Source organism: Schistocerca gregaria, chromosome 8 (genome assembly GCF_023897955.1).
Source record: "Schistocerca gregaria isolate iqSchGreg1 chromosome 8, iqSchGreg1.2, whole genome shotgun sequence".
Lineage (NCBI taxonomy): Eukaryota > Metazoa > Arthropoda > Insecta > Orthoptera > Acrididae > Schistocerca > Schistocerca gregaria.
In genome coordinates, this window is record NC_064927.1 from 160,815,823 (window position 1) to 160,842,576 (window position 26,754).

The 26,754-nt window shown below is 47.1% G+C and overlaps 1 protein-coding gene across 2 annotated transcripts in view; it reads right to left on the minus strand.

Annotated features, from left to right (window-relative positions):
- Positions 1 to 26,754, minus strand: part of LOC126284409 (mucin-19-like) — a 404,135-nt gene that overhangs the window by 73,436 nt on the left and 303,945 nt on the right. The window contains exons 2-3 of one of the 2 annotated variants that reach the window (XM_049983322.1): positions 17,022 to 17,200; positions 7,751 to 8,826 (exon numbers count right to left, since the gene is read on the minus strand). In XM_049983322.1, coding sequence (XP_049839279.1) covers positions 7,751 to 8,826; positions 17,022 to 17,200 — 1,255 coding nt within the window. Of the gene's footprint in view, positions 1 to 7,750; positions 8,827 to 17,021; positions 17,204 to 26,754 lie in introns of both variants that reach the window. The other variant, XM_049983321.1, reaches the window with a different exon arrangement.

The window sequence follows — 26,754 nt, forward strand, 5'->3', positions numbered from 1 at the left end:
AAAAGGATATTGCGGAGACATGGCTTAGCCACAGCCTGGGGGATGTTCCTAGAATGAAATTTTCACTCCTCAGCGGAGCGTGTGCTGATATGAAACTTCCTGGCAGATTAAAACTGTGTGCCGGACCGAGACTCGAACTCGGGACCTTTGCCTTTCGCGGGCAAGTGCTCTTATCTCCCATTCTAGACCTTCCATTCGCTCTCTCCTTCATGCGCCTTCTTCGGCGTGCTTCAATGCTGCACTTTTTTGTTTTTGTTTTTAATGGGTTATGAAACTGAACTGCATCTTGAAGACGATGTTAGAAAATTATAAATATTAATCAGAATTGATTACGGTGAGAATAACTCTCTCTATAATACTATTGACTGCATTAACGCAACGCAAAATATTCTTCCGTTAGAATTTAAACAAAAGTGAGAGAGAAGCAAAAGTAAAAATCAAGATAGGAAATTAAACTTCTTCAGTGATGCACGTCTTTTGCATGAGAATAGTTTTTCCCTACTATTCTTGTACTGTGGCATGACTCCTGTTACTTCTTCGGAATACATGCTTTTTCGGGGTTCTGTTGAGGGCTTCACGGCTACCGTATCGGCTCCGGGGCACAGGAAGTCCCCACCGTACCTCACCCTCAACAGCAATCCCCTACTTTGGCAGTCTATCTTGTTCGGTCGATTTCATATTATTTAGGTATTAACCGATGCCTTGTTTCTGAAACAAAATTTGCATGAACTTCTTTTTATGGTATTTGTTCCAGTGAATTTTGAAGTATTCGTCTTTCATATATTCTCGATATTCTTGCAGATCGTCATACCAACTGAGCCACCCAAGCACGACTCAAAAACTTTTCTACATGGACGATAGTGAGCCCCCATCTTATTCTGTTACTCGCTTCTGTGAACGGGAACGCGTTATACAGATCTTGGTGTCACTCGCGCCCATCTACTAGAAAAGTTTTAACTGAGTTTAACAAATACGATGTTCGCCTGATATATTCGACGATGCCCTTTGGCTACACTGACTAAAGGATCCTTCTGGGAAATACCGAATTAAGATAACCTGAAGATGCCTAAATAAGGCGAGGTGGCGTGAGGTCGGGCGCTTGACGGCGCGTTCGGCGCGGGCCCGCCCGTAGCCGGCGCGCCGTAAGGCACGGAGGCTCGCACTGGGGCGTATCGCTTCCAGACGGGCGTGCCGCGGCAGTCCTCACAGGGGAAGTGACGCGTCTCTTATAGCCTCTCCTTCCCAAGTGGCTCTTTCCGCCTTCCCGTGGTGCCAGACGTTAAGCTTGGCATTTTGCCTTGCGACAAAAGGGAGAGCTGCGACCCAACCCGATGCGAAAGCGAAGGGTGCATGGCACAGGGGGAGCTGTGTCGAGGGACGAACATCTGTCCCTTCTGTTCGCAGGGCCCAGACCAGCAGGAGCTCTGCATGCCGGCGACTTCGTTTGTCGGCGTGGGATCGCGGCGCGAGTCGGCAAGGGTGCCTCGCCGCGCCCCTGGGTAACCGGGGCGTGTTCTGCCAAACCCAGGAGGTGGTGACATCGCCTGGGCCAGGTTAACTGGGTCCAGACCGCCGAACGTCTGGGGGACCGGCCCGCCACCTGAGTAGGAGTGGGTCCTTGGCCGTAAGGTGGAAACTCGGGCTAGTAGGCGGCGAAGGGCGAGAGGTGCATCCGCCTCTCCGGAGTGCGGGGTGCAGTTGCCGAGGGGCGTCGCGTAAAATCGCCGATGACGGAGCCATCGATGGGGACCAGTGCGCTGGCGACGGCGCGCTGAACCCGGCAGCTCGGGAGTGCCCTTGACCTTGGGGCGAGGTCGGTGGGCGAGCTGCAAGAAGTCCCCCCCCATGCCAGAGGAGCCGGTCCGGGGCAAGAGACGGGCTCCCATCTTTCTTTTATCACTCGTATAATCATGGCGACAACTGATACGAGTGACTCGAGTGCGCCTCAACGGGCTTCTTTTGCGCCGCCTGATCCCTCTCCTCAGGATGAGTCGGGACAGGCCGAAAATGAAACTGTGACGCAGAGATTAGCACGAATCACGTTGCTCATGGAGCAAAACATTAAAAACGGGAAGATAAGTCAAGCAGGACTCTCAACAATTAAAAATGAACTGGCTGCATGGGCCATTGCCCACGCAAAGTTGGAAGGAAGGGTGGAAGAATTAGAGAAAGAAAACAATCGATTGAGGAAACAACCAGTTAAAACCTGGGCTGCCGTGGCAGCGCAAGCTCCCACGAAGCCCAAAACGACTAGAGATACCATAGATAAAGTGACTAAGAGGCCAGATACGGCAGTTTTCTTGAGGACCCTGCCGGGCCAAGACACAAGTGTCAAAAGAATCCAGGAGCTATTCACGACTACTGTGGACCCTGTAAAAGAGAAAATAAAGATCAAAAGAATCAAACCCAGCAAGAATTCAGTAATAGTGGAAGTCGCATCCGAAGAGGATAAAGAAAAAATATTGAACAACCACAAATTAAATTCAGTAATTAAGTGTGAGCCTCCAAGGAAAAGGAACCCTCTCGTGATTCTGTACGACGTCCCAACAGTAATGACCAATGAAGAGTTATGCGACACAATCAGAAAACAAAACTTTGAGCATCTGAGTGAAGAAGAGTTCAAAGACTGTTTTAAACTCAGATTCAAGACAGGTCCACGGGGTCGAGATGTGGTACATCACGTCGCGGAGGTTACAGCGCGGATGTGGAAAAGCATTACGACAATGGGCAAAATATATGTTGGCTTCCATGCCATCAACACTAGGGACTATGTCGCGGTACCTCGTTGCCACAACTGTGGCGACTTGGACCACATTCTCAGGCTGTGCACCAGGGAGTCGGCCTGCACAAAATGTGGAGAGAACGGTCACAACCGTAAAGACTGCAAGGCAGCAGCAATCTGCATACCATGCAGGAACCGAGGCAAGAAATCATGCGGAGCCACAGGTCGAAACTGCCCAACATACAGGATGCTTGAACAAAGACTGATTTCCAGAATTGATTATGGGTGAGCCCGGCATACTGAACAGGATGCCGAAACATAAATCCCCGAGCAAAAGGAGGAGGGATGCTATGAGGGCTAACAAGTTTAAGTTGTTCTTAAGGTCGCTTACGAGCACCAAGAAAACTGAAAATAGAGCCACACAGACTGAGATCTATATGACAAATATGGCAATACAGACAGACCCCCCCAAAGCTGCAGCTCCCTCCTCCGAAAGCCGGGGAGCAGAGCCGATAGAACACCAGAAACGGCAAGGGCATCCTGTGGCTGTGGCAGTTTCCAGAAAGGAGGAGAAAAAAGTCATTCAACCGATACAGGAAAACTTGATAACCAGTAGCTCTAGTACAAGTTCTCCCACACAGGGTACTCCAGTAGTTAGACTACCACCTGTGGACCCTGTAAGAGTGTACCCCAACTTGGAGTACACCATGCAATTAGCAAGACTTGAGCAGCCGGCTACCCTGACCACTGCCCTGAGACATGTGGTTCGTGTAGGACACGAAGAGGGACGAAAGATAACCTCCTCGGTGATGGAGGCTGTGGACAGAATTCAACTAAAATCAGTGAATCTCCCCACTGACTTTGGAGCCCTGCGAGACTTGTTAAGAAAGGTGTTTGAAAGAAGGGGCGAGAAATTCGACCTAAATGACATCTATGAACAGGCAGTTTTGGCGAACGGACGAATTGCGTTCGACTGGACTAAGACCTGGCCACATGACCGAGTACACACCTACTTTCCATAATGACCAAAATAAACATAGGACAACTAAACACTCATAATAGTCGACTTGTGATGCAGGAACTCCGAAGGGAGGTGGAGGAGAGGAGATTGGATGTGCTCTGTCTGCAGGAGCCGTACTCCCAAGCTGGGAAAGTCGCATTTGCTGCCGCCACATGGCAAGTAATAAGCAGAGGAGAAGACCCAAGGGCGGCAATTATAATTACAAACAAACTCGTGAGAGAAACCACACTCTCTCAGTTTACAACTCCCCATTGCAACGTCGTGGAGCTCCAATCTCCAGCAGGAATCATCACCATCATTAATATGTATTTCCAGTATGGAGATGACATTGAAATACACCTAGACCACCTGATGAGGGTGACCACGGCGTTGCGGGGAAGGAAAATTGTAATAACAGCTGATATTAATGCCAAGTCCCCCCTATGGTTCAGTGGCACAAGAGACGCAAATGGAGAAAAGGTGGAAGAATACATTATGGCGTCGCAACTCGTGGTGGCCAACAGGCCTGGTAATCCTCCTACCTACACGGCAGGAGGAGGGCAGGGTACAAATATTGATGTCACTCTCGTGACACCAAATGTAACAAACATCATTCAAAATTGGAAAGTAGTAGGAAACGCCACCACTAGCGACCATAACTTAATAACTTTCACAGTAGGGGAGAGAGAGTGCCGCTGGGCCATGGGATGGGAAATACAATTTAACTACAGGAAAGCTGACTGGGAACGCCTGGCGAGGGAGTGCGACATTCCTCCATTACCGGAAGATGACATACAACAAGACATAAACGTAGACAACAGAGCAGATGAACTAGTAACTGCAGTAACCAGGGCGGTGAGGGCTGCTGTACCGATCAGGAGGAAGGCCATGGCGGCTTCTCCGTCACCGTGGTCGCCTGAACTGGAAGATCTACGCCAATCTGTCAGGAGGCACTACCAGCGCAGTGTCGTCTGGCAGGAGAGACAAAGGTGGCAATTGCAGTACAGGGAGGCAAAACAGGGGTTCCAGAGTGAACTACGCGAAGTCAGAAGGCGAAGCTGGGAACACTATGTGCTCAGCCAGCTAGCACTGGATCCATGGGGACTCCCCTATAAATTAGTCAGGGAGAAAATCCGCTCTCCTATGGAGCTATCTACAGTCAGGCACGGGGACAGGATGACGGAGTCCTGGCAGGAGACTGCTGGGGTCCTCCTCCGGTCCCTGCTGCCTGATGACAATGCGGATGGGGAGACAGAGGGACAACGGCAATTGCGAGAACAAGACCGTGAAATATATAATAATGACACGGCGGTCTACCCCTTCTCAGAAGAGGAGGTGGCGACCCACATAAAGCAACTTAAAAGAGGCAAAGCTCCTGGGCCAGACGGCATTGTGGCGGAGGTGGTGCAATTCCTGACACCCCAGCTGGTTGCCCCGCTTACCCACCTCTATAATGAGTGCCTGAGGCAACAACAGTTCCCAAGAAGGTGGAAAACTGGGAACGTCGTCATCATTAAGAAGGGACCGGACAAGGATCCTGCAGAAGTAAAGTCGTACAGGCCGATCTGCCTGTTAGATTTGTTTGGAAAAATCTTGGAAAAATTGCTGGCTGACAGACTGGCAGCACATAGAGTATTGTGCGGGATGAGCAGTAGGCAATTCGGTTTCAGGCCGGGGCGGTCGGCATCTGATGCAATCACCCTGGCGGCCGAGGTCTGTGGCTCAACCCCGCACAAATACGTGGTGGGCATCATGGTGGACATCAGTGGCGCCTTCGACAACCTGTGGTGGCCCTCGCTCTTCTCCTGCTTGCGGGAGAAGGAGTGTCCAGGGCCGCTATATGGCTGCCTGAGGAGCTACTGTGAGGATCGGGAGGTCTGGCTATCATCCCCTAGCGAAAGGGTAAGGAAAGCTGTCACGAAAGGATGTCCCCAAGGATCGGTCCTAGGGCCGCTCTTTTGGGACATCCACATGGAGCCATTACTAGACAGCCTGCAACGAAGTGAGGATGTGCTAGAGGTGATAGCCTACGCTGATGACCTCCTCCTGATGGTCGGTGGCCGTAGCCGAGAGGACATAGAACCTAAAATAGAGAGAGCGTTAGACAGACTCCTACAGTGGTGCCACACCACGAAAATGACCATATCACCAAGCAAATCGACATACTTACTACTTAAAGGACAACTAATCAGGAACCCTACGGTCAGAATTGACGGACACCGGTACTGCGAAGACGAGACACACGTTACCTAGGAGTCATCATTGATGAGAAATGGAACTTCGGAAAACACATTGAAACTGTAACCCAAAAAGCTCTGCAAATATTAAACAACCTCATTTCCATAGGACACAAAAGATTTCACCTACCTCCACATCTCATTAAACTTTATCACAATAGTATCCTAACTTCAGTAGTGGGTTACGGCTCCGGGGTCTGGGCGCACAGACTCACGAGGGTTGTGCCCGCCATGGCAGTGAGAAGGGTTTAGAGAAGCATGGTTCTAAGATCTGTGGGCGCTTATAGAACATCTCCAGGAGGGGCCCTATTAGTCATAATGGGGCTCTGCCCACTTGACATCAAGATTAGGGAGCAAGCAGCCTGGTATTGGGCAAAAAAAGGGAACCAGGGGAAAATAGAAGAAATCATGGGTGTGAGGGTAGAGGACAAAAGGGGGATTAGAAGAAGGGGGGAAGAACTTTGGCAGGGGTCCTGGGAGACAGAAGAAACCGGTCGCAGAACCTTTCAGTTCTTGCCGAACGTGAGGGAGCGCTTAGAAATGAAGTACTTTCAGCCAACACGGGGACTGATCCATTTTCTCACTGGTCATGGACCCTACCCGACATACTTATGTCGGTTTGGGAAGAGGGCTACGCCAGCGTGTGACTGTGGCGCGCCGGAAGGCACTCCGGATCATGTGATTTACGAGTGCCCCCTCTTCAATGATGTAGCGACTACAGTTCGAGACGGACTACCGAACCATGACACGTATCAACTCCTAAGACGTGAAGACACTTTTCAGATGATTAATACTCTGGCCAACGAGGTATCACGGAAAGTGTTAAATGAATATCTGAGGGAGATTAACTAAGAATGTGAAAATGAACACCGATATTGTCTAGATCCCTTTTCCCATACCGCCAGCGCGCGGACTGGCCGACTTTACATCACAGTTGGGATCCGCCGCGCGCAGGATTAGGGGGAGGAGGGGTTAATCTCACCGACTTAGAGATGCGCCGGATTTGACTTAGGATAAGTTAGCTCCGTAGGACTTAGAATAGGATATTATGTTAGGTTATGGAACTGCAGCGAGTTAACATCTTGGCCAGCCCAGTGCCGGGGGCAAGCTCTTAGGGGTTAGCCCGAAGAGCAAGGCTTGCAAAGTAGGTTTATATATTCTACTGGCACATATGTGACGCTGCAGGTGTAGAAATTAGCAATTAGTGATAGTAATAGTTTCTTAAGTAGTAGGGATAGTTAGTATAATGCCCATTGTTGTAGTAACCTGTAGCACATCATATTTTGTAGCATGCTGCATGAAACAATAATAAATGTATTAATATTACGACCCACTAATGCTATTAAGGAAGTGGGTTAATATTGTATAATTATTATTATTAATGATGAATAAAGTTTTTTTTTTTTTTTTAAAAAAAAAAAAAAAATAAGGCGAAACGCGTAGTTGAAAAATATATGGTTCAAATGGTTCTCAGCACTTTGGGACTTAACTTCTGAGGTCATCAGTCCCCTAGAAATTAGAATTAATTAAACCTAACTAACCGAAGGGCATCACACACATCCATGTCCGAGGCAGGATTCGTACCTGCGACCGTAGCAGCAGCGCGGTTCGGGATTGAAGCGCCTAGAACCGCTCGCCCACCCCGGCAAAATAAAAAACTAAAATTGCAACCGAGACCGTTTTTAACCAATAAGAGGATAAATCACAGTTTTGGAAAAGCGGTGGGTCACGACCTCCGTACTGATGCCGTTCGGCAATGTTGCGCGTGTGGTGCGAGCGGAGAGGGCGTACCTGGTGTAAAGGGTGCGGAGAGCGCTGGGGGCAGCAGCTCCGCGCGCCGCCTTGTTGCGCTCGACGGCGGTCCTCACGAGCGCCACGTCCATGTGCTCGTCCACCACGTCCTCCGGGGGCCGGCGCTGGCCGGAGCCCTGCTGCTCCGGGGGCGGCGCCGTCGTCAGCGCCCATCCGCCCCCGCCGCCCCCGCGGCCGTGGCCGGCGGCGGGCTCCGGCAGCAGCGAGTTGGTGCTGCCCGTGGCGGCCCGGTGCGCGACCGCCGCCGCCTTGGAGGGCAGCTTCTTGCCGAAGCTGAGGAAGGGCAGCAGGTGGTCCTCCGGGACGTCGCTCAGCGGCCGGAAGTGGTTGTACAGCGAGTCGGACATGGTGAGCGCCGACGCCGCGGGCAGCATCGGGTGGAAGGGCGGCGAAGACGGCGGCGACAGCGCCGGCTCCGAGGGCCGCCGCCTCATGTGCGCCGCCTCTGCCGCCTTCGTCGTCTCCTCGGCGCTGTCGGCGACCTTGTACGGACGCCTCTTTCGCGAGCCGGCCTCCCGCTGCTCGCCCTGCGCCGCTCCATCTGCACTCGGCGCTGTAGACGAGGCGGCTTCCGTCGACTTCTGCGGCGTCACTTCTGTCGTCGGCTCCTGCGTCGGTGTGGCAGTCGAGGATCGCACGCCTCTTACGGACTCCGTATCCTTACTTTCAGCACCGGAAGTAGCTTGTCCCGGCCTCCTCTTCCGCACAAGTTTCCGTTCGTCAGAAACCCTCCCGCCACCGGGTCCGTCCCTTTTCGCACCTCTCCTCTCCTCCGAGGAGTCGTCACCGCCACTGTCACTATCGTCGTCATCATCGTCGTCGGAGTGTGACGTCTCCTTGGACGGTCGCCTCTTCCGCTGCTTCGCCGCCTCGTCCTCTTCGCTGCTGTCCCTGGAGCTGTTCGCCGACGACGCCCTGCGGTCCAGTACTGTGTAGGGCGGTCGTCGCCCGCGGAGGACGTACCGTGGTGACGTCGACACCTCCTTATTCTCGCTGCCGCTGTCGTTTTCCTCCTTACCAGGCGGCTTCGTAGTATCCTCCTCCGGTGGTGGCAACTGTAACATTTAATAGTCAAATACAGTATTTCATGTCCAACGCAATGCTGATCACTAATGCTGTGTCCGAAAGGAGAAAGGAGACACAGAGGGCGCCACACGGCGAGGGCAAGTTCCAGACAGGCGCAACATACACTACTCGCCATTAAAATTGCTACATCAAGAAGAAATGCAGATGATAAACGGGTATTCATTGGACAAATATATTCTACTAGGACATGTGATTACATTTTCACGCAATTTGGGTGCACAAATCCTGAGAATTCAGTACCCAGAACAACCACCTCTGGCCGTAATAACTACCTTGATACGTCTGGGCATTAAGTCAAACAGAGCTTGGATGGCGTGTACAGCCACAGTTGCCCATGCAGCTTCAACACGATACCACAGTTCATCAAGAGTAGTGACTGGTGTATTGTGACGAGCCAGTTGCTCGGCCACCATTGACCAGACGTTTTCAATTGTTGAGATATCTGGAGAATGTGCTGGCCAGGGAAGCTGTCGGCCATTTTCTGTGTCTAGAAAGGCTCGTACAGGGCCTGCAACGTGCGGTCGTGCATTATCCTGCTGAAATGTAGGGTTTCGCAGGGATAGAATGAAGGGTAGACCCACGGGTCGTAACACATCTGAAATGTAACGTCCACTCTTCCAAGTGCCGTCAATGTGAGCAAGAGGTGACCGAGACGTGTAACCAATGGCACCCTATAGCATCACGCCGGGTGATACGCCAGTATACCGATGACGAATACACGCTTCCAATGTGCGTTCACTGCGATGTCGCCAAATACGGATGCGATCATTGTGATGCTGTAAACAGATCCTGGATCATCCAAAATGACGTTTTGCCATTCGGGCACCCAGGTTCGTCGTTGAGTACACCATAGCAGGCGATCCTGTCTGTAGTGCAGCGTCAAGGGTTACCGCAGCCATGGGCTCCGAGCTGATAGTCCATGCTGCTGCAAACGTCGTCGAACTGTTCGTGCAGATGGTTGTTGTCTTGCAAACGTCCCCATCTGTTGATCGAGACGTGGCTGCACGATCCGTTACAGCCATGCTGATAAGATGCCTGTCATCTGGACTGCTAGTAATACGAGGCCGTTGGGATCCAGCAAACGTTCCGTATTACCCTCCTGCACCCACCGGTTTGTGTATGAGAAATCAGTAGGTAACCTTCCTAATGTCAGCAAGTTCTAGGTGTCGCCACGGGCGCCAACCTTGTGTGAATGCTCTGAAAAACTAATCTTTTGCATATCACAGCATCTTCTTCCTGTCGGCTACATTTCGCGTCTGTAGCACGTCATCTTCGTGGTGTAGCATTTTTAATGGGCACTAGTGTGTTATCCTCAGACGCGTTAGAGGACGCATACTACAATAATCTCTGTTATAGTTCCGCCTTATGTCACCTAACAGTTTCCACGTGGAAGTGCGGATATTACCGGATGCACGGATAATCCCAAACAGCGTGTATGAACGGTTTATTCGACAATATCGACATCGTGCTTCAAGACAGCCTCAGGATTTATCTGCTCTTCGCCCTGAAGATCTTAACCGGACAGTATACACGTTATACACTGAAGCGTCAAAGAAACTGGTATAGGCATGCGTATTCAAATACATAAACGTGTAAACAGGCAGAATACGGCGCTGCAGTCGGCAACGCCTATATAAGACAACAAGTGTCTGTTAGATCGGTTACTGCTGCTCCAATGACAGGTTATCAAAATTTAAGTTACCTTGAACGTGGTGTTATAGTCGATGCACATGCGATGGGACACAGCATCTCCGAGGTAGCGATGAAGTGGGGATTCTCCCTTACGATTATTTCACCAGTGTACCGTGATTATCAGGAATCTGGCAAAACATCAAATCTTCGACATGGTTGAGGCCGGAAAAAGATCCTGCAAGAATGGGACTGACGACGACTGAAGAGAACCGTTCAACTTGACAGAATTGCAGCCCTTCCGCAAATGGCTTCAGATTTCAAAGCTGGACCATCAACAAGCGTGCGAACCATTCAACGAAACATCATCGATATGGGCTTTCCGAGCCCACTGTGCATTCCGACAGACTGGGGAAATTCCACCATGACAATGCGTCACCCCACACGTCCATAATGCCTACAGAGTGGCTCCAGGAACACTCTTTTGAGTTTAAACACTTCCATTGCCCACCAAACTCCCCGGACATTAATATTATTGAGCATATCTGGGATACCTTGTAACGCCTTGTTTAGAAGAGATCTCCATCCCTCTAGTACTCCTACAGCTCTGCAGGATTAATGGTTTTACTTCCCTCCAACACCACTGCAGACATCAGTCGAGTATATGCCACGTCGTGTTGCCGGACTTCTGCCCGCTCGCGTGGGCCCTACAAGTTATTAGGCAGGTGTACCAGTTTCCTTCGAGCTTCACTTTATTAATCGTCGGTTACTTGATTCATGACTAAACCAGTGTTCAAAGATCGAACAGTGCAAGTGAACCCTGTACAACATCTACATACATACTCCACAAGAGATCGAACTGTGCATGGCAGAGGGTACCTTGTACGACTACAAGTTATATCTATTCGTGTTATATTGCCATACAAAGCGAGGCTAAAACGACTGTCTATATGACACCATACTAACCCTAATTTCTCTTATTTGATCTTCGTAGTCCATACGCGAAATGTTCGTTGGTGGCAGTAGAATCGTTCTCCATAATTCAACTGAAAATGTCGGCTCTCTACGTTTTCTGAATGCCGTTTCAGGGACATGACAGGATTCGAAGCACATAGTCTAGTAAACATGGTGTCTAAAATGCATACCTTAAGATCTAAGAAAAGAAGTGATTCGCAGTAGCGAAGATGAACAAGAGCTTATAGCTCTTAAGGTATGAATTTTATTAGATGCCATGTTCATTAGATTAATAGGTATCACATACTGCAGCCATTCACGTTGGAGGGCCCTCATTCTCCAGTATTTGATGAAAGAAAAAATCGGAATTTTGCGTGGCACTCAACAGCGTGCTATTACATACTCTGTCTGTGTGGTGTAATGGACAAAAACTGAGTGAATGGATTAACGATGAACTTGAACAGGTGTCATGGGACGCTCACCCCTAATAAATGCAACAAACAGTAACGAGCAAAATGAGATCAGCGAAAAAAAATGAACCGGGACAAAGGGTTCATATGTGGGAGATTGTGAATTCTAAACTCGTTAGGTGCATTAATTATTTTTTATTTTTTAATATCTATCTAAATGACTTTGATCATAATTATTATTCAGTTAAGCCATTTAAACATAAAATTGCTCTGTTGCATCAGTTTAATCATAATATCAGCTTCTTCATTTGGTCTCAATTTTCTTCCTATCATTCTTTCTTCATTTGAAATCTTTGTTTAATTTATATTATTTTCTTTTCTATCGTCCTATTTTTTTGTCCAGGTTATTGCATTCGTTTTTATCTATTTCTCAACTTACTTTAATTTCGTTTTACTTCTACATTATTTTGTCCATAGGAATTTAGGCTACGTTTCGATCGTTTGTATGACGATTATCGTGCAAAAAATACTTGCAGATCTTGTAACGAAATATACATTTTTCAGACCTTGCACAGTCAATATAAATAGTTTATTTCCTCGTTTGTTTTTGAAGTGACTGATCGGAATTTTCAAACAATTGAATCTTGCAATAGATAAATACAATTAAATTCACTTTCACAAAAATACGGTAATGGAAAAAGAATGGTGTGAAGAAAAATGAAACAATTCTTTCGGTGATTAAAATTTTGTGACAAAGGAATCTAAATAATAAACTACATCTAAATCAATCAACTGAATAAAAATAATTATCACAGTATTTTCAATAAAGGTTTAAAAGTACAAAAATTTCACACACCTGGCGAGATTCAAACCCACAACCTCCCACATGTGAAGCACGTAAGCTATCCATACACCACGAACCCAGTTTATGGAAAAGGTCGTTTTTAACGCTATTATGGCTGACTCAAAATTTTGAAATTTTTTTCACCAACTACTCGCAATCGATGGTTCAAAAGGGTGAATGATTGTAGGTGTGATACTTGGTATTTTAGCCTACATCACTGTATGAATGGTTTCAAAAAGTCGATGCCACTGCCGGGAGCCTCTCCGTGTTCATGTTGATACACACTGTCTCACTGACAGTGTGTTGACTCATATGCGCAACTGGGTGACGTAAGGCGCAAGCATAACATAGTCCGTGTTGTATGGGCCCTCTATGGGCCTCTCTGGGGACTGGCCTCGCCGTATGGCGGTCATTCTGTGTATGGCGTTGTTCTGTATTTTATGGTGGACACACATACAAACTACAACACTGTTTCGATGAGCAGCGACAGATAGGATTTACCACAACTTCTTTTGTCTACTACAAACAGAATTATAAAATTAATTATCGTTATTATTTATTTTGTTGGAAAAAAATTTCAAAACCGTCAAACAACGGCTGCTGATAAAATAATTCTTTATTTACTAGTTGTTTCGCCATCTGACCATATAAGCGTATTACAAAACTGTCTCGTTCTTCCGGCGAGCTACGATATAAACCGCTTCTAGGACATGAACATCTATGTACAAACCCACAGGTATTTCATTCGGTCCAATTGCATATAATACGTTGAGCTACTTTAGTTAACTTTGTATTCTGTGATCATTTCTCCCAACATCTGCCATCTCGGCGTTCATGCGATAGGCGTAAATACACAAAAAGAACAGACATCATATGACTAGACAATCACGAATCAGTGCCTGGAATCAGGCAAAATCGTTAGATACCTAGGGGCATCTGTCCAGAGCGATTTAACATAGAACGGCCGAAAGTCTTGCTGTGGCGCGGAATCGCTCGACGAGCTTTATCTGTAATCGTGCACGAAGAAGTTCGCTTAAAAACTCTTAATCGCTAGTTTCACCAGTATTGTTCAACGGGTAGGGAACCAAGATGGATCAACTGATGGAGAATATTCAAAGAAGAGCTGCGCGATTCATCAAGATATTTGCGTAGGGAGAGTGAGTTGAACACAGATGAATGGGAGACGCTGCGAGAGAGATAGTGAGCTTCAAGAAGCAACTGTAGTTGACGGCAGATGCCTCTCAGCACGTAAACGACTCCGCGAACTGACTCCACGCGTCACCAATGGAGTTACATAGTCGACTGAAGACGATCTTCCTGCTGTATCGACACAGCCGAACAAGACACAGCCAGGGCAAAAGCACCACAGGCGCGAAGAGGAGAGCTGTTGCCAGAGCCGTAGAGACTCGTCACCAGAACCAGGGGCGGCGCTGATGATGAAGATATCGACTTCGCCTCGGCCAATTGCGGCACTGAGGATGAAGATATCGACTTCGCCTCGGCCAATTGCTGGCCGAGTACTCTCCACCAACGATCGGACGACAACGGACAGAAGCCTACTCGGGAGATAGAAGAGCAGCTCTCGCCCGCTTGTTATAAATCTTTGTCCACGGCTGACTTAGACAGGAAACGTCATTGAGTGAACTCTTGCAAGTGAAAAGACAGTTGTTCAAATTGCACTTGCTATGTACTGTGAAGTTTACCTACGATTACTTACACTTAGCCATTGAGGGCCTTTTTTGCATTATACTACAGGCAGTGTTGGACACTCGTATTTCAACTATCCACAAAGATAAGCTAACATTTTAACTCATCTCTATGGCTTTCTTACTAATCTGTTGGAGCGTGGAAGAACATTCGTTCTGCTACCCTGTTACCTGACTCTGGGCCATACCTGTGTAATAGTGGCAGTGAGAAATTCTCTTAGCGGTGTAGTGCACCAGAGGCCGTATCGCGAACTCGGTCTACCGTAACAACAGTGGCAACTCGATCTCCACAGTAGTAGCGGAGAGGCCTTTACAAAACTGGCGACGAGAGTTTACAAAACTCCATGTGACTGAAACCGGTCAAAAAAAAAAAAACCGTTTGCGGTCTAGGCTGGTTGTGTTTTGTTAAATTACGATAAAAGAATGCTGTTGTTACAGCTATGACTCAGAAAACTGTTAAATATTCTCTAGTACTCTTACAGATTCTAGGTTAAGCATTGAACTTTAAATTCACAGTTGGCACCTCATTTGCTGTACACATTTCGAGCATCATTGAAAGGCAAATCAAAAAACTTCTGTAAACTATTCTATTTTCTGCCAAATCACTCCATAAAACGTTTGACCAGACTTCTTTCAATTGTTATTTTTATTTTCGTTCAGGAAGCGTGTTAACATATTTAAATGTCGATTCTGTTATTATTAAGAGAATCAACAACAAGAGAACGAAGTTTCACTATACGCCGAGATTTGAAATTTCATTTCTCATTGTTAGCAGCACCTGTTCGGGAAATATTTCTATTTTCCCTCAAATCACTAATTAAGTTTTTCTTAACCTGGCGAATTACTTTAGAGCAATTTTGTTTCCAAAACAACACCTAACGCTGGTCAATCTGATACCCTGTTTCTAGACTTCCCACTCTTCGTTTGAATATGAAGATTCGGACATAAATCCACTGTGCAATTTCTTATTGGGGGGGGGGAGGGGCGGGGGGGGGGGGGCGAGTTCCTAAGAACATTCGACCAAAAAAAATAAAAATTGTTACCGATAATTCCTTTTTCCTCGTACCACCTCCGAATTTAACGGTCAGGATAGAAACTTGAGGCAATGCAGGCTTCGCGACGCGCAGTGCAGTGAAATGTTTTTCAAAGAGTGGACGGACACAGCAGTGAGAAGGCCGCTGTAGGCCTGTGCACCAGGGTGGCTACCCTTCCTCCAGCTTCGACGCCCCTCGCCTCCAGCTGACTACACTGATGCTGATACATGGTGAAACAACGCTCTGGTGGGAGGTTTGCGGGTTTAAATCACCTCGAAGTATTACCGTGCGATGCGTTTGACCTGCGGTCGTCGCACGGTGGCGCTGGCATCAGTCCACGTACGCAGAGGTGTGTTGGTGTAAGTCAGAGTACGGTGCAGCGAGTAAGTGTACAGACGTTTCCAGACGTGCTAATGGTGACTGTGTGTTGAAAATGGCTCAAATAACACATATTGATGACGTTATGGGGGGTAGAACACTAGGGCGACTGCAGGCTGGTCAAACACAGCAGGTCCTAGCACGGGGCCTCCGTGTGACACAAATTGTGATCTCAAGATTATGGCAACGATTACAGCCCGCAGACGGCCACGGAGTACTGCAGGTAGCCTTGATTGGGACCTCACCGCAGCCACTGGCACAGTTGTCTCCAGTCTACAGACGACTGTACAGACATGATTTATTCGCCCGGAGACATGCAAGGTGCATTCCACTGACCCCTGGTCACGGGAAAGCCCGTAAAGCGTGATGTCAAGAACACAGTACATGTTTAATGGAACAGTGGTCCTAAGTTATGTTCACGGAATAGTCTGAACAGTGATTCTCGCCATTTTCATTTGGCGTGAACCAGGAACCAAATACCTACTCCTTAATGTCCTTGAATGGGACCTGTATGGAGGTCGTGGTTTGATGGTGTGTGGTGGGGATTATGATTGGTACACGTACACCCCTGCATGTCTTTGACAGAGGAACTGTAACAAGTCAGGTGTATCGGGACGTCATTTTGCACCAGTATGTCAGCCTTTTCAGGGGTGCAGTGGGTCCAACCTTCCTTCTGATGGATGATAACGCACAGCCCCACCGAGCTGCCATCGTAGAGGAGTGCCTTGAAATAGAAGATATCAGTCGAATGGAGTGGCCTGCCTGTTCTCCAGACCTAAACCCCATCGAGCACGTCTGGGATGCTCTCGGTCGACGTATCGCTGCACGTCTTCAAACCCCTACGACACTTCAGGAACTCCGACAGGCACTGGTGCAAGAATGGGAGGCTATACCCCAGCAGCTGGTCGACCACCTGATCCAGAGTATGCCAACCCGTTGTGCGGCCTGTTTACGTGTGCATGGTGATATTGATGTCGGGGTACATGCGCAGGAAACAGTGGCGGTTCGTAGCGCATGTGTTTCGGGACGGTTTTCTCAACTTATCACCAATACCGTCGACTTACAGATCTGTGAGGTGTGTGTTCCCTATTTGCCAACGCTAAAAGTCCCAGTTTTGTATAGTGCCACATTATGTGGCATCACATTCTGCAGTTATCCTTAATTTATGAGCATGAGTGCGGTTGCCCGCGGACAAACTGCAGAACCTACCCTGCCGGCGTGCGCGTTCCTCGTCTCGGACGTGAAGAGCATCTCGGCGTCGGCGCCGCCTGCGAGTCTGCGCCGCAGCGCCGCTCGCGCCTGCGCAGTCGCCCGGCGCCGCGACGCCAGCGACGAAGGCGCAGCCGTCGACCGCCTCTGCAGCCGCCGTGCCGCGTCGCTGTCCGCTGCTGCTGGAACATAATTCGCCGCAGTCAGAGAACAAGTCACAAAATAGTCGTAACGCAGGGAAAATCAACAGGGAGTCAGCGACTGGGTGACAAGACAAGGCGGTCACTTGACCAGTCGAACACGGTGTTGTATCATTCTTTCTCAAAAGAAGTACAAGATCGTACATAAATAAGAAAGTTATCAGGATAAAGGCATGAAGAGAGTTGTTGTTGTTGTGGTCTTCACTCCAGAGACTGGTTTGATGCAGCTCTCAATGCTACTCTATCCTGTGCAAGCCTATTTATCTCCCCATACCTACCACAACCTACACCCTTTTCAATGTGTTTAGTGTTTTCATCTCTTGGTCGCCCTCTACGATTTTTACCCTCCGCGCTGCCCTCCAATGCTAAACTGGTAGTCCCTTGATGCCTCAGAATATGTCCTATCAACCGATCCCTTCTTCTAGTCAAGTTCTGCCACAAATTTCTCTTGTCCCCAAAATATATTCAATACCTCCTCATATGTGATCTACCCATCTAATCTTCAGCATTCTTCTGTAGCACCACATTTCGAAAGCTTCTATTCTCTTCTTGTCTATACTATTTATCGTCCACCTTTCACTTCTATACATGGCTACACTCCATACAAATACTTTCAGGAAAGACTTCCTGACTTCCTGACACTTAGAAATAAGGATGCTTTATTGTATGATTATATGATAGCGGAACAAACACTGGTAGCAGTTACTTCTGCTAAATACCTGGGAGTATGCATACGAAACGATTTGAAGTGGAATGATCATATAAAATTAATTGTTGGTAAGGCGGGTGCCAGGTTGGGATTCATTGAGAGAGTCCTTAGAAAATGTCGTCCATCAACAAGGGAGGTGGCTTACAAAATACTTGTTCGACCTATACTTGAGTATTGCTCATCAGTGTGGGATCGGTACCAGGTCGGGTTGACAGAGGACATAGAGAAGATCCAAAGAAGAGCGGCGAGTTACGTCATAGGGTTATTTGGTAAGCGTGATAGCGTTACGGGGATGTTTAGCAAACTCAAGTGGCAGACTCTGCAAGAGAGACGCTCTGCATCGCGGTGTAGCTTCCTGTCCATGTTCCGAGAGGGTGCGTTTCTGGATGAGGTATCGAATTTATTGCTTCCCGCTACTTATACCTCCCGAGGAGATCACGGATGTAAAATTAGACAGATTCGAGCGCACACGGAGGCTTTCAGACAGTCGTTCTTCCCGCGAACCATACGCGACTGGGACACGAGAGGAAATTTATGACAGTGGCATGTAAAGTGCCCTCCGCCACACACCGCTGGGTGGCTTGCGGAGTATGAATGTAGATGTAGACGAAAACTATACTCGATGTTAACAAATTTTTCTTCTTCAGGAACGATTTCCTTGCCGTTGCCAGTCTACATTTTATAACCTCTCTACTTAGACCATCATCAGTTATTTTGCTCCACAAATAGCAAAACTCATTTACTACTTTAAGCGTCTCATTTTCTAATCTAATTCCTTCAACATCACCTGATTTAATTCTACCACATTCCATTATCCTCGTTTTACTTTTGTTAATGTTCATCTTTCATCCTCCTTTCAAGACAGTGTCCATTCCGTTCAGCTGCTCTTCTAGGTCCTTTGGTGTGTCTGACAGAATTACAATGTCATCGGCGAACCTCGAAATTTTTATTTCTTCTCCATGGATTTTAATTCCTACTCCGAATTTTTCTTCTGTTTCCTTTACTGCTTGCTCAATATATAGATTGAATAACATCGGGGATAGGCTACAACCCTGTCTCATTCCCTTCCCAACCACTGCTTCCCTTTCATGCCCCTCGACTCTTATAATTGTCATCTGGTTTCTGTACAAATTGTAAATTGCCTTTCGCTCCCTGTATTTTACCCCTACCACCTTCAGAATTTGAAAGAGAGTATTACAGTCAACGTTGCCAAAAGCTTTCTCTAAGTATACAGTTGCTAGAAACGTAGGTTTGCCTTCCCTTAATCTATTTTCTAAGATAAGTCGTAGGGTCACTATTGCCTCACGTGTTCCAAACTGATCTTCCCCGATTTCGGCTCCTACCAGTTTTTCCATTCGTCTGTAAAGAATTCGTGTTAGTATTTTACAAAGAGTATGTTTCCAAATACAACATTCAACTGTTTAAAAATTCCTTAGGGGGTCCTGAAACGTAGTGCCTCCGAATTTATTATCTGAAAACTCTCAAAACTTTTTAAATAACACAAAGGTTATTAACATTCTACACCTTCCTTACTCATGTCTACATATTTGCAGCCCTCTGCCGCTAAAGGGCTCCGAATTGATAACTGTATTATTGGATGCCTTCAGTTCGGATGTTTCCAAAGGGTACACACAGCAGTTATTCACATAATCAGACTCTTCTTTTTGATTGCTCATTGCCTTTACGGGGTTCTAGCACCATTTGTGATGGCTGGTGGCCGGATTTCCTAATCAACTTTTTCGTCTTGTCACCGTTTTATCGCCTGCTTTTATTGTTATATCCCCTTTGGGGGGAAGGGGAATCGAAATCCAATAAATGAAAAAAAAAAACAGTCTAGAATAAATCTCACGTTCAAGTGTGAGAACGTTTTCTAAATGTTAGCGTAGTGTCTACCACAGGCGAAGCGTGGGTACCAACTCGTATTCACCTAAGTCAGTGGTTCCCAACCTTTCTTAGAGCATTACACCTGAGTGCAGTGAAACAATAGCTCGACCCCCCCCCCCCCAACCTCACCCACACTATCACCAACCTTAACACCTAAACAAACAGTAGAATGAAAGAGTTTTTTTGGAAGCCTTTTATTTTTAAAATGATTATAAATGAACGATATTTAGTGTGTGTGTGTGTGTGTGTGTGTGTGTGTGTGTGTGTGTGTGTGTGTGTGTGTGTGTTTAAGGGCGCGCGCGCTTTAGAAAGAATGAGGAAGGAATTGGTGATGTATTGCAAGTACTACCCACAACTCCTTCTCAGATAAGAAATGATTATAAATGAACGATATTTAGTGTGTGTGTGTGTGTGTGTGTGTGTGTGTGTGTGTGTGTATGTGTTTAAGGGCGCGGGCGCTTTAGAAAGAATGAGGAAGGAATTGGTGATGCATTGCAAGTACTACCCACAACTCCTTCTCAGATAAGAAAGCTAACTATGCATAGTGAGGATAGACACTTGCTACAAAACATACTTCCCTTGCGTTACTCCTCTCCATTGTTGCACTTGCTTGACTCACACATTGCAACTCTTTTTAAAATCAACCAAGTTAAAATGTGTGGACTATACTTACTATTCATCAATCACTTGATTGCTTCACTCCTTCCTTCTGAACTGAAAGACTTCAGCCTGTTAATGCTGTGTGTCTGACCACAGCCACTACTACTACTACTAGTAGTAGTAGTAATAATAATAATAACATTGTGTGCAACACTGTAGCAACTCTGATGTAGTTACTGCTGTGTCATGCTGTCAATTAATTCATTTACAGCGAGTAATGAAGCAATTTCTGGACTACTGCACATGCTATCTACTATTTGGAGAAGACATGTACTTGAGATATTTAGCATTTGTTACATATACGTCTCACTTTCATCAGCAGCGATGTACGAGACAAAGCGCAACGTACGAGTGTAGTGGGTGGACTACGTTAGGAACTTGTAACCCCCATCGCATTAATGCTACTAATTAAGAAAAATTAATTATTTGTAACTTATAAATCAATATTACAGTCTTACAAACTTGTCATAATAGTAACGATCTTCTGAAAATAATTTAGTTTCGCGCCTGAAACAGGTAGCCGCGCCGACCCCGGATCGAATCCGCCTGGCGGTTTACCGACGAGGCCCGCTGTGTTGAATTTTGTTTGCATTTTCTCTCTCTCTCTCTCTCTCTCTCTCTCTCTCTGTGTGTGTGTGTGTGTGTGTGTGTGTGTGTGTGTGTGTGTGTGTGTGTTAAAATGCAAACAAAATTCAAATTTGGCGCCCAACTCTCTGGTGAACAAATGAACACTGACAGGGCTGGGACACACAACAAACCACAATCACACTGGGGGTTGCAGAAGTGAAAAGTGTTTTTACTGCGTTATTTGTGGAAAATACTTGTCATAGTTACGTGCGCATCACAACCCCTCAGCATGATGCGGAGAATGTAAGTGCTTGCCACACGAAAACATAAGCAAAAACGAATATAGGCGCGAAAACATCGCGACAAACTAAATTACATTCTTGAAGATAGGTTAACTCCCAGCAAAAGATTTTGTCATCAACATCGTTTGGTTGCGGGTGACAAGCTAACTTTTTAAATTAACACACAAGTGATCGAGAAAATTCATGCACAAAATGTAGAGGTATGTAGAAAAAGAAATGATATGTTGTTTTCGAACTAAAGATGCACATAATTTTATAATCATTTAACAAAAATTTTCACATTGCAGAATAAATAAAAATGAAAACCCACTGATGATGGCACAGTGGTGCCGAAACATGTTTGGGTACTGAGAAAAAACTATGTTTTGCATAACTGTCGGACCTCACATACAACAAAAACTGACCAGTTGGGTTATTTACTAACCAAAATAAGGTGAACAGTGAAAACTCGTTTTTATGTTGGAACGTAACAGTGCCTAGTGTGAGACGTCCTATGTCCAAAAATGGTTCAAATGGCTGTGAGCACTATGGGACTCAACTGCTGTGGTCATCAGTCCCCTAGAACTTAGAACTACTTAAACCTAACCTACCTAAGGACATCACACACATCCATGCCCGAGGCAGGATTCGAACCTGCGACCGTAGCAGTCGCACGGTTCCGGACTGCACGCCTACAACCGCGGGACCACCGCGGCCGGCAGACGTCCTATGTGGTTAACAGTTAAGACTCACTTAAATATCGCTTATCCCTATTCGTAACCCAGAGGAATAGGCAGCCACAGCTGCGTTTCGCAGTGTTGCCGTAACCGGTAGCACCTGGCGCAGAGTGTGCCGCCGAATGTACTCTCAAACGAGTTTATGGCCGTCACAAAGGCGCAGTCGCAGTGCGCAACGAGGGATCTTTACGTTCGCAGTAACTGCTGTAGCAGTCATATTCCTAGTTTCGCGTTTCCTTTTCAGATACTTGGCTGATTCGGGTTTTGAATAACAATGCCTTGCGTAAGTACGAAGGCGGGCTGAAAAATGTCTCCGAATTTCTCATGTGAAAACTCTTAAAAAACATTTTTAAATAAAATAAATGCTATTGACACTCTACACCTTCATTCTTCATATCTACACATTTCCAAAACCTCTGTCCGAACTGTACAGTGGAAGGCGGTAAGGAACAAAATACACTCCTGGAAATGAAAAAAAGAACACATTGACACCGGTGTGTCAGACCCACCATACTTGCTCCGGACACTGCGAGAGGGCTGTACAAGCAATGATCACACGCACGGCACAGCGGACACACCAGGAACCGCGGTGTTGGCCGTCGAATGGCGCTAGCTGCGCAGCATTTGTGCACCGCCGCCGTCAGTGTCAGCCAGTTTGCCGTGGCATACGGAGCTCCATCGCAGTCTTTAACACTGGTAGCATGCCGCGACAGCGTGGACGTGAATCGTATGTGCAGTTGACGGACTTTGAGCGAGGGCGTATAGTGGGCATGCGGGAGGCCGGGTGGACGTACCGCCGAATTGCTCAACACGTGGGGCGTGAGGTCTCCACAGTACATCGATGTTGTCGCCAGTGGTCGGCGGAAGGTGCACGTGCCCGTCGACCTGGGACCGGACCGCAGCGACGCACGGATGCACGCCAAGACCGTAGGATCCTACGCAGTGCCGTAGAGGACCGCACCGCCACTTCCCAGCAAATTAGGGACACTGTTGCTCCTGGGGTATCGGCGAGGACCATTCGCAACCGTCTCCATGAAGCTGGGCTACGGTCCCGCACACCGTTAGGCCGTCTTCCGCTCACGCCCCAACATCGTGCAGCCCGCCTCCAGTGGTGTCGCGACAGGCGTGAATGGAGGGACGAATGCAGACGTGTCGTCTTCAGCGATGAGAGTCGCTTCTGCCTTCGTGCCAATGATGGTCGTATGCGTGTTTGGCGCCGTGCAGGTGAGCGCCACAATCAGGACTGCATACGACCGAGGCACACAGGGCCAACACCCGGCATCATGGTGTGGGGAGCGATCTCCTACACTGGCCGTACACCTCTGGTGATCGTCGAGGGGACACTGAATAGTGCACGGTACATCCAAACCGTCATCGAACCCATCGTTCTACCATTCCTAGACCGGCAAGGGAACTTGCTGTTCCAACAGGACAATGCACGTCCGCATGTATCCCGTGCCGCCCAACGTGCTCTAGTAGGTGTAAGTCAACTACCCTGGCCAGCAAGATCTCCGGATCTGTCCCCCATTGAGCATGTTTGGGATTGGATGAAGCGTCGTCTCACGCGGTCTGCACGTCCAGCACGAACGCTGATCCAACTGAGGCGCCAGTTGGAAATGGCATGGCAAGCCGTTCCACAGGACTACATTCAGCATCTCTACGATTGTCTCCATGGGAGAATAGCAGCCTGCATTGCTGCGAAAGGTGGATATACACTGTACTAGTGCCGACATTGTGCATGCTCTGTTGCCTGTGTCTATGTGCCTGTGGTTCTGTCAGTGTGATCATGTGATGTATCTGACCCCAGGAATGTGTCAATAAAGTTTCCCCTTCCTGGGACAACGAATTCACGGTGTTCTTATTTCAATTTCCAGGAGTGTATGTAGGAGCCTGAGAAACGGCATGCTGTATTCGAGTTTCGAATTCGAAGAGCTCGTCCACATGGAGCACCTCGCCTTAAACGTGATGATGCCAGACAACACGCGAGCGCCGTGACATCTGCCACGCCGCCCTCAATTAGCCGAGCGGTCTTAGGCGCTGCAGTCAAGGATTGTGCGGCTGATCCCGGCGCAGATTCGAGTCCTCCCTCGGGCATGGGTGTGTGTGTTCGTCCTTAGGATAATTTAGGTTAAGTAGTGTGGAAGCTTAGGGACTGATGACCTTAGCAGTTAAGTCCCATAAGATTTCACACTCACTTAAAAAAAAAAAAATCTGCCACAATCCGACGAGCCGGGTTCATTGTCATCGATCACATTCCGTACAGTCCCGACTAGACCCCATCCGGTTTTAATCTGGTTAGGAAACTTGAGGGCCACTTTGATAGTGATGAAACGATGGAAGCAGAGGCGAGGTAGTAGCTTCGTCAACGACGTCTAAAATTCTAAAATGGTGATATGAAGAAAGGGTTCTCTAGTTGGGAGAAATGCGTTAGTCGCCATGTTATCTGTGTTGGGAAATGAATATGTAGAGATGATGAACATGGATAAAATTGCACTATTGAGAAACTGTAGTGCTTAGGGCATATTCAGAAGAGAATGGGTGGACGACTCCGAAGGCTTGTTGCAGACAATAAAGGAAAGCTACTAGAGGATGGGAAGCCACTGGGACTTAAAAACAAACAAAGAAGAGAACTGACAGCCTACAAGTCTATTATGGTGCTGATATTAGAAGTAACCTAACAAGATTGGACAGTGTGAGGAAAGCAGTATGGGCCATTGGGTTTCATTACTTGTCGACAGACACGACATCTCAACATGGCCTCTGTTCTAATGAATGGTGCAAATTTTTGAAAAGTAAGGAAAGTGGGGAAGCTTATACCCATAAAAATAACCTTTCTTATGAGGCTTCAATGGCCATTAAACCAACTTTTAGAGCACTGGCTTCACCAGAACTGCTAGAAAACGTCTGCATCGGAAAACACAGAAACCAAATGAAAGTTTCAATGCCGTTATTTGGAAAAGATGTCCAAAGACTGTGCTTCTTTCCAATGTGTTGGTGAAGATTTCTGCTTTGGAAGCTGCAGCAGTGTTTAATGATGGGAATGTGGCAAGACTTCACATCTTCAGCAAGTTGAGCTTTACACCTGGAGTCTTCACTGAGCAGATACTGCAGATCATCCATAAGCAAAGAATTGCGAAGGCGGAGACTTCAGTCCAGAACATACAAAAAATTGTTAGGCAAAGGAGCAGAGAAGCTTGAAGAGCTGTATAGGATGATTTTTCTGCAACTTTAGGTTTTCTGCTATTGAGGAACACATGTATCAGAAAACTACTGGAAGGATTGCAATGAAATTTGGCACATTCTTTTACTTTGAAGCAATATTTGAGTGGAACAAAATTTTAATCGAGATATTATACACAGTCTTGTAGTTGAAAATATATTGAAAATTTTGTTTGTAAAAAATGTTCGAATCCAAATTATCACAGAAAATAATAACATTAATTTACCAAAAAGTTACTGCACTTAATTGTACGCCTATTAGTGTAGATTGTTTTACCATTAAAAAAATTTGCCAAATTTGCCTCGAAATTATGAAAAAGTGTACCTTACAATAATAACACAATAAAAAATTCAAAATTATCTCACTGCATTAGAATATTATTAAAAATTCTGATTTTTTTAAAAACCATATCAGATCTCTATATATAAGTGTGCAAAATTTCAATGAGATTGAACAAAAAATGGCAAAGATATGGATTTACAAAAATATCAGTGCAAGACTGCTACCGCCTCCCCTTAAGGTGCTATGTGATTCGATCGTTGAGTTTCCTTCAAGCGTAAGGCTACTCTTTAAAAACTTGAGCGTCGTGTTACTGGAGCTTTCTCCATATTGTCCTCCGTACAGCGCACACCTATGATTCGTAAAGCGTCATTGCATTTTCTATCCCCAGCCGCTCTTGAATACACTGACACAGCGACTAAGAAGCCATCAGCATACCGAACATATAACTATACATGTCCTAGGCTTTCACGGGTAATATACACACATCAAAAAACGTTTTGCATTACCCCGGTTCCCAGAACTACTGAAGACAGATGTTGACTGTGGATATTGTATCACAGACACAGTCCCTTTGACTGTTCAGAGATTTCACTGAACCCGCCCAAAGATGTAAACAACCAAGCATCAGCAGCGCCTATTAGACGTAGGGGGTCCGACAGCCGATCAGTTCCAGTCATTCCACCAGGAAGGAGGTACACGGCTTGTGTTGTCTGTAGTTCAAACATGCATAGACGGTCAATACCGCGGTTCGGTCGCGTCCAGGAAGGGCTCTCAACAAGGAAACTGTCCAGGCGTCTCGGAGTGAACCAAGCGATGTTGTTTGGACATGGAGGAGACACAGAGAGACAGTGACTGTCGATGACATGCCTCACTCAGGCCACCCAAGGGCTACTACTGCAGTGGATGACCGCTACCTACCGATTATGGGCGGAGGAACCGTGATAGCAACGCCACCATGTTGAATAATGCCTTTCGTGTAGGCACAGGACGTCGTGTTACGACTCAAACTGTGCGCAATAGACTGCATGATGCGGAACCAGAGTCCCAATGCCCATGTCGAGGTCCTTCTTTGCACCCACGACACTATGCAGCGCAGTACATACAGATTGGCCCAACAACATGCCGAATGGACCGCTCAGAATTGGCATGACGTTCTCTTCACCCAACAGTGTCGCATATGCCTTCAACTAGAC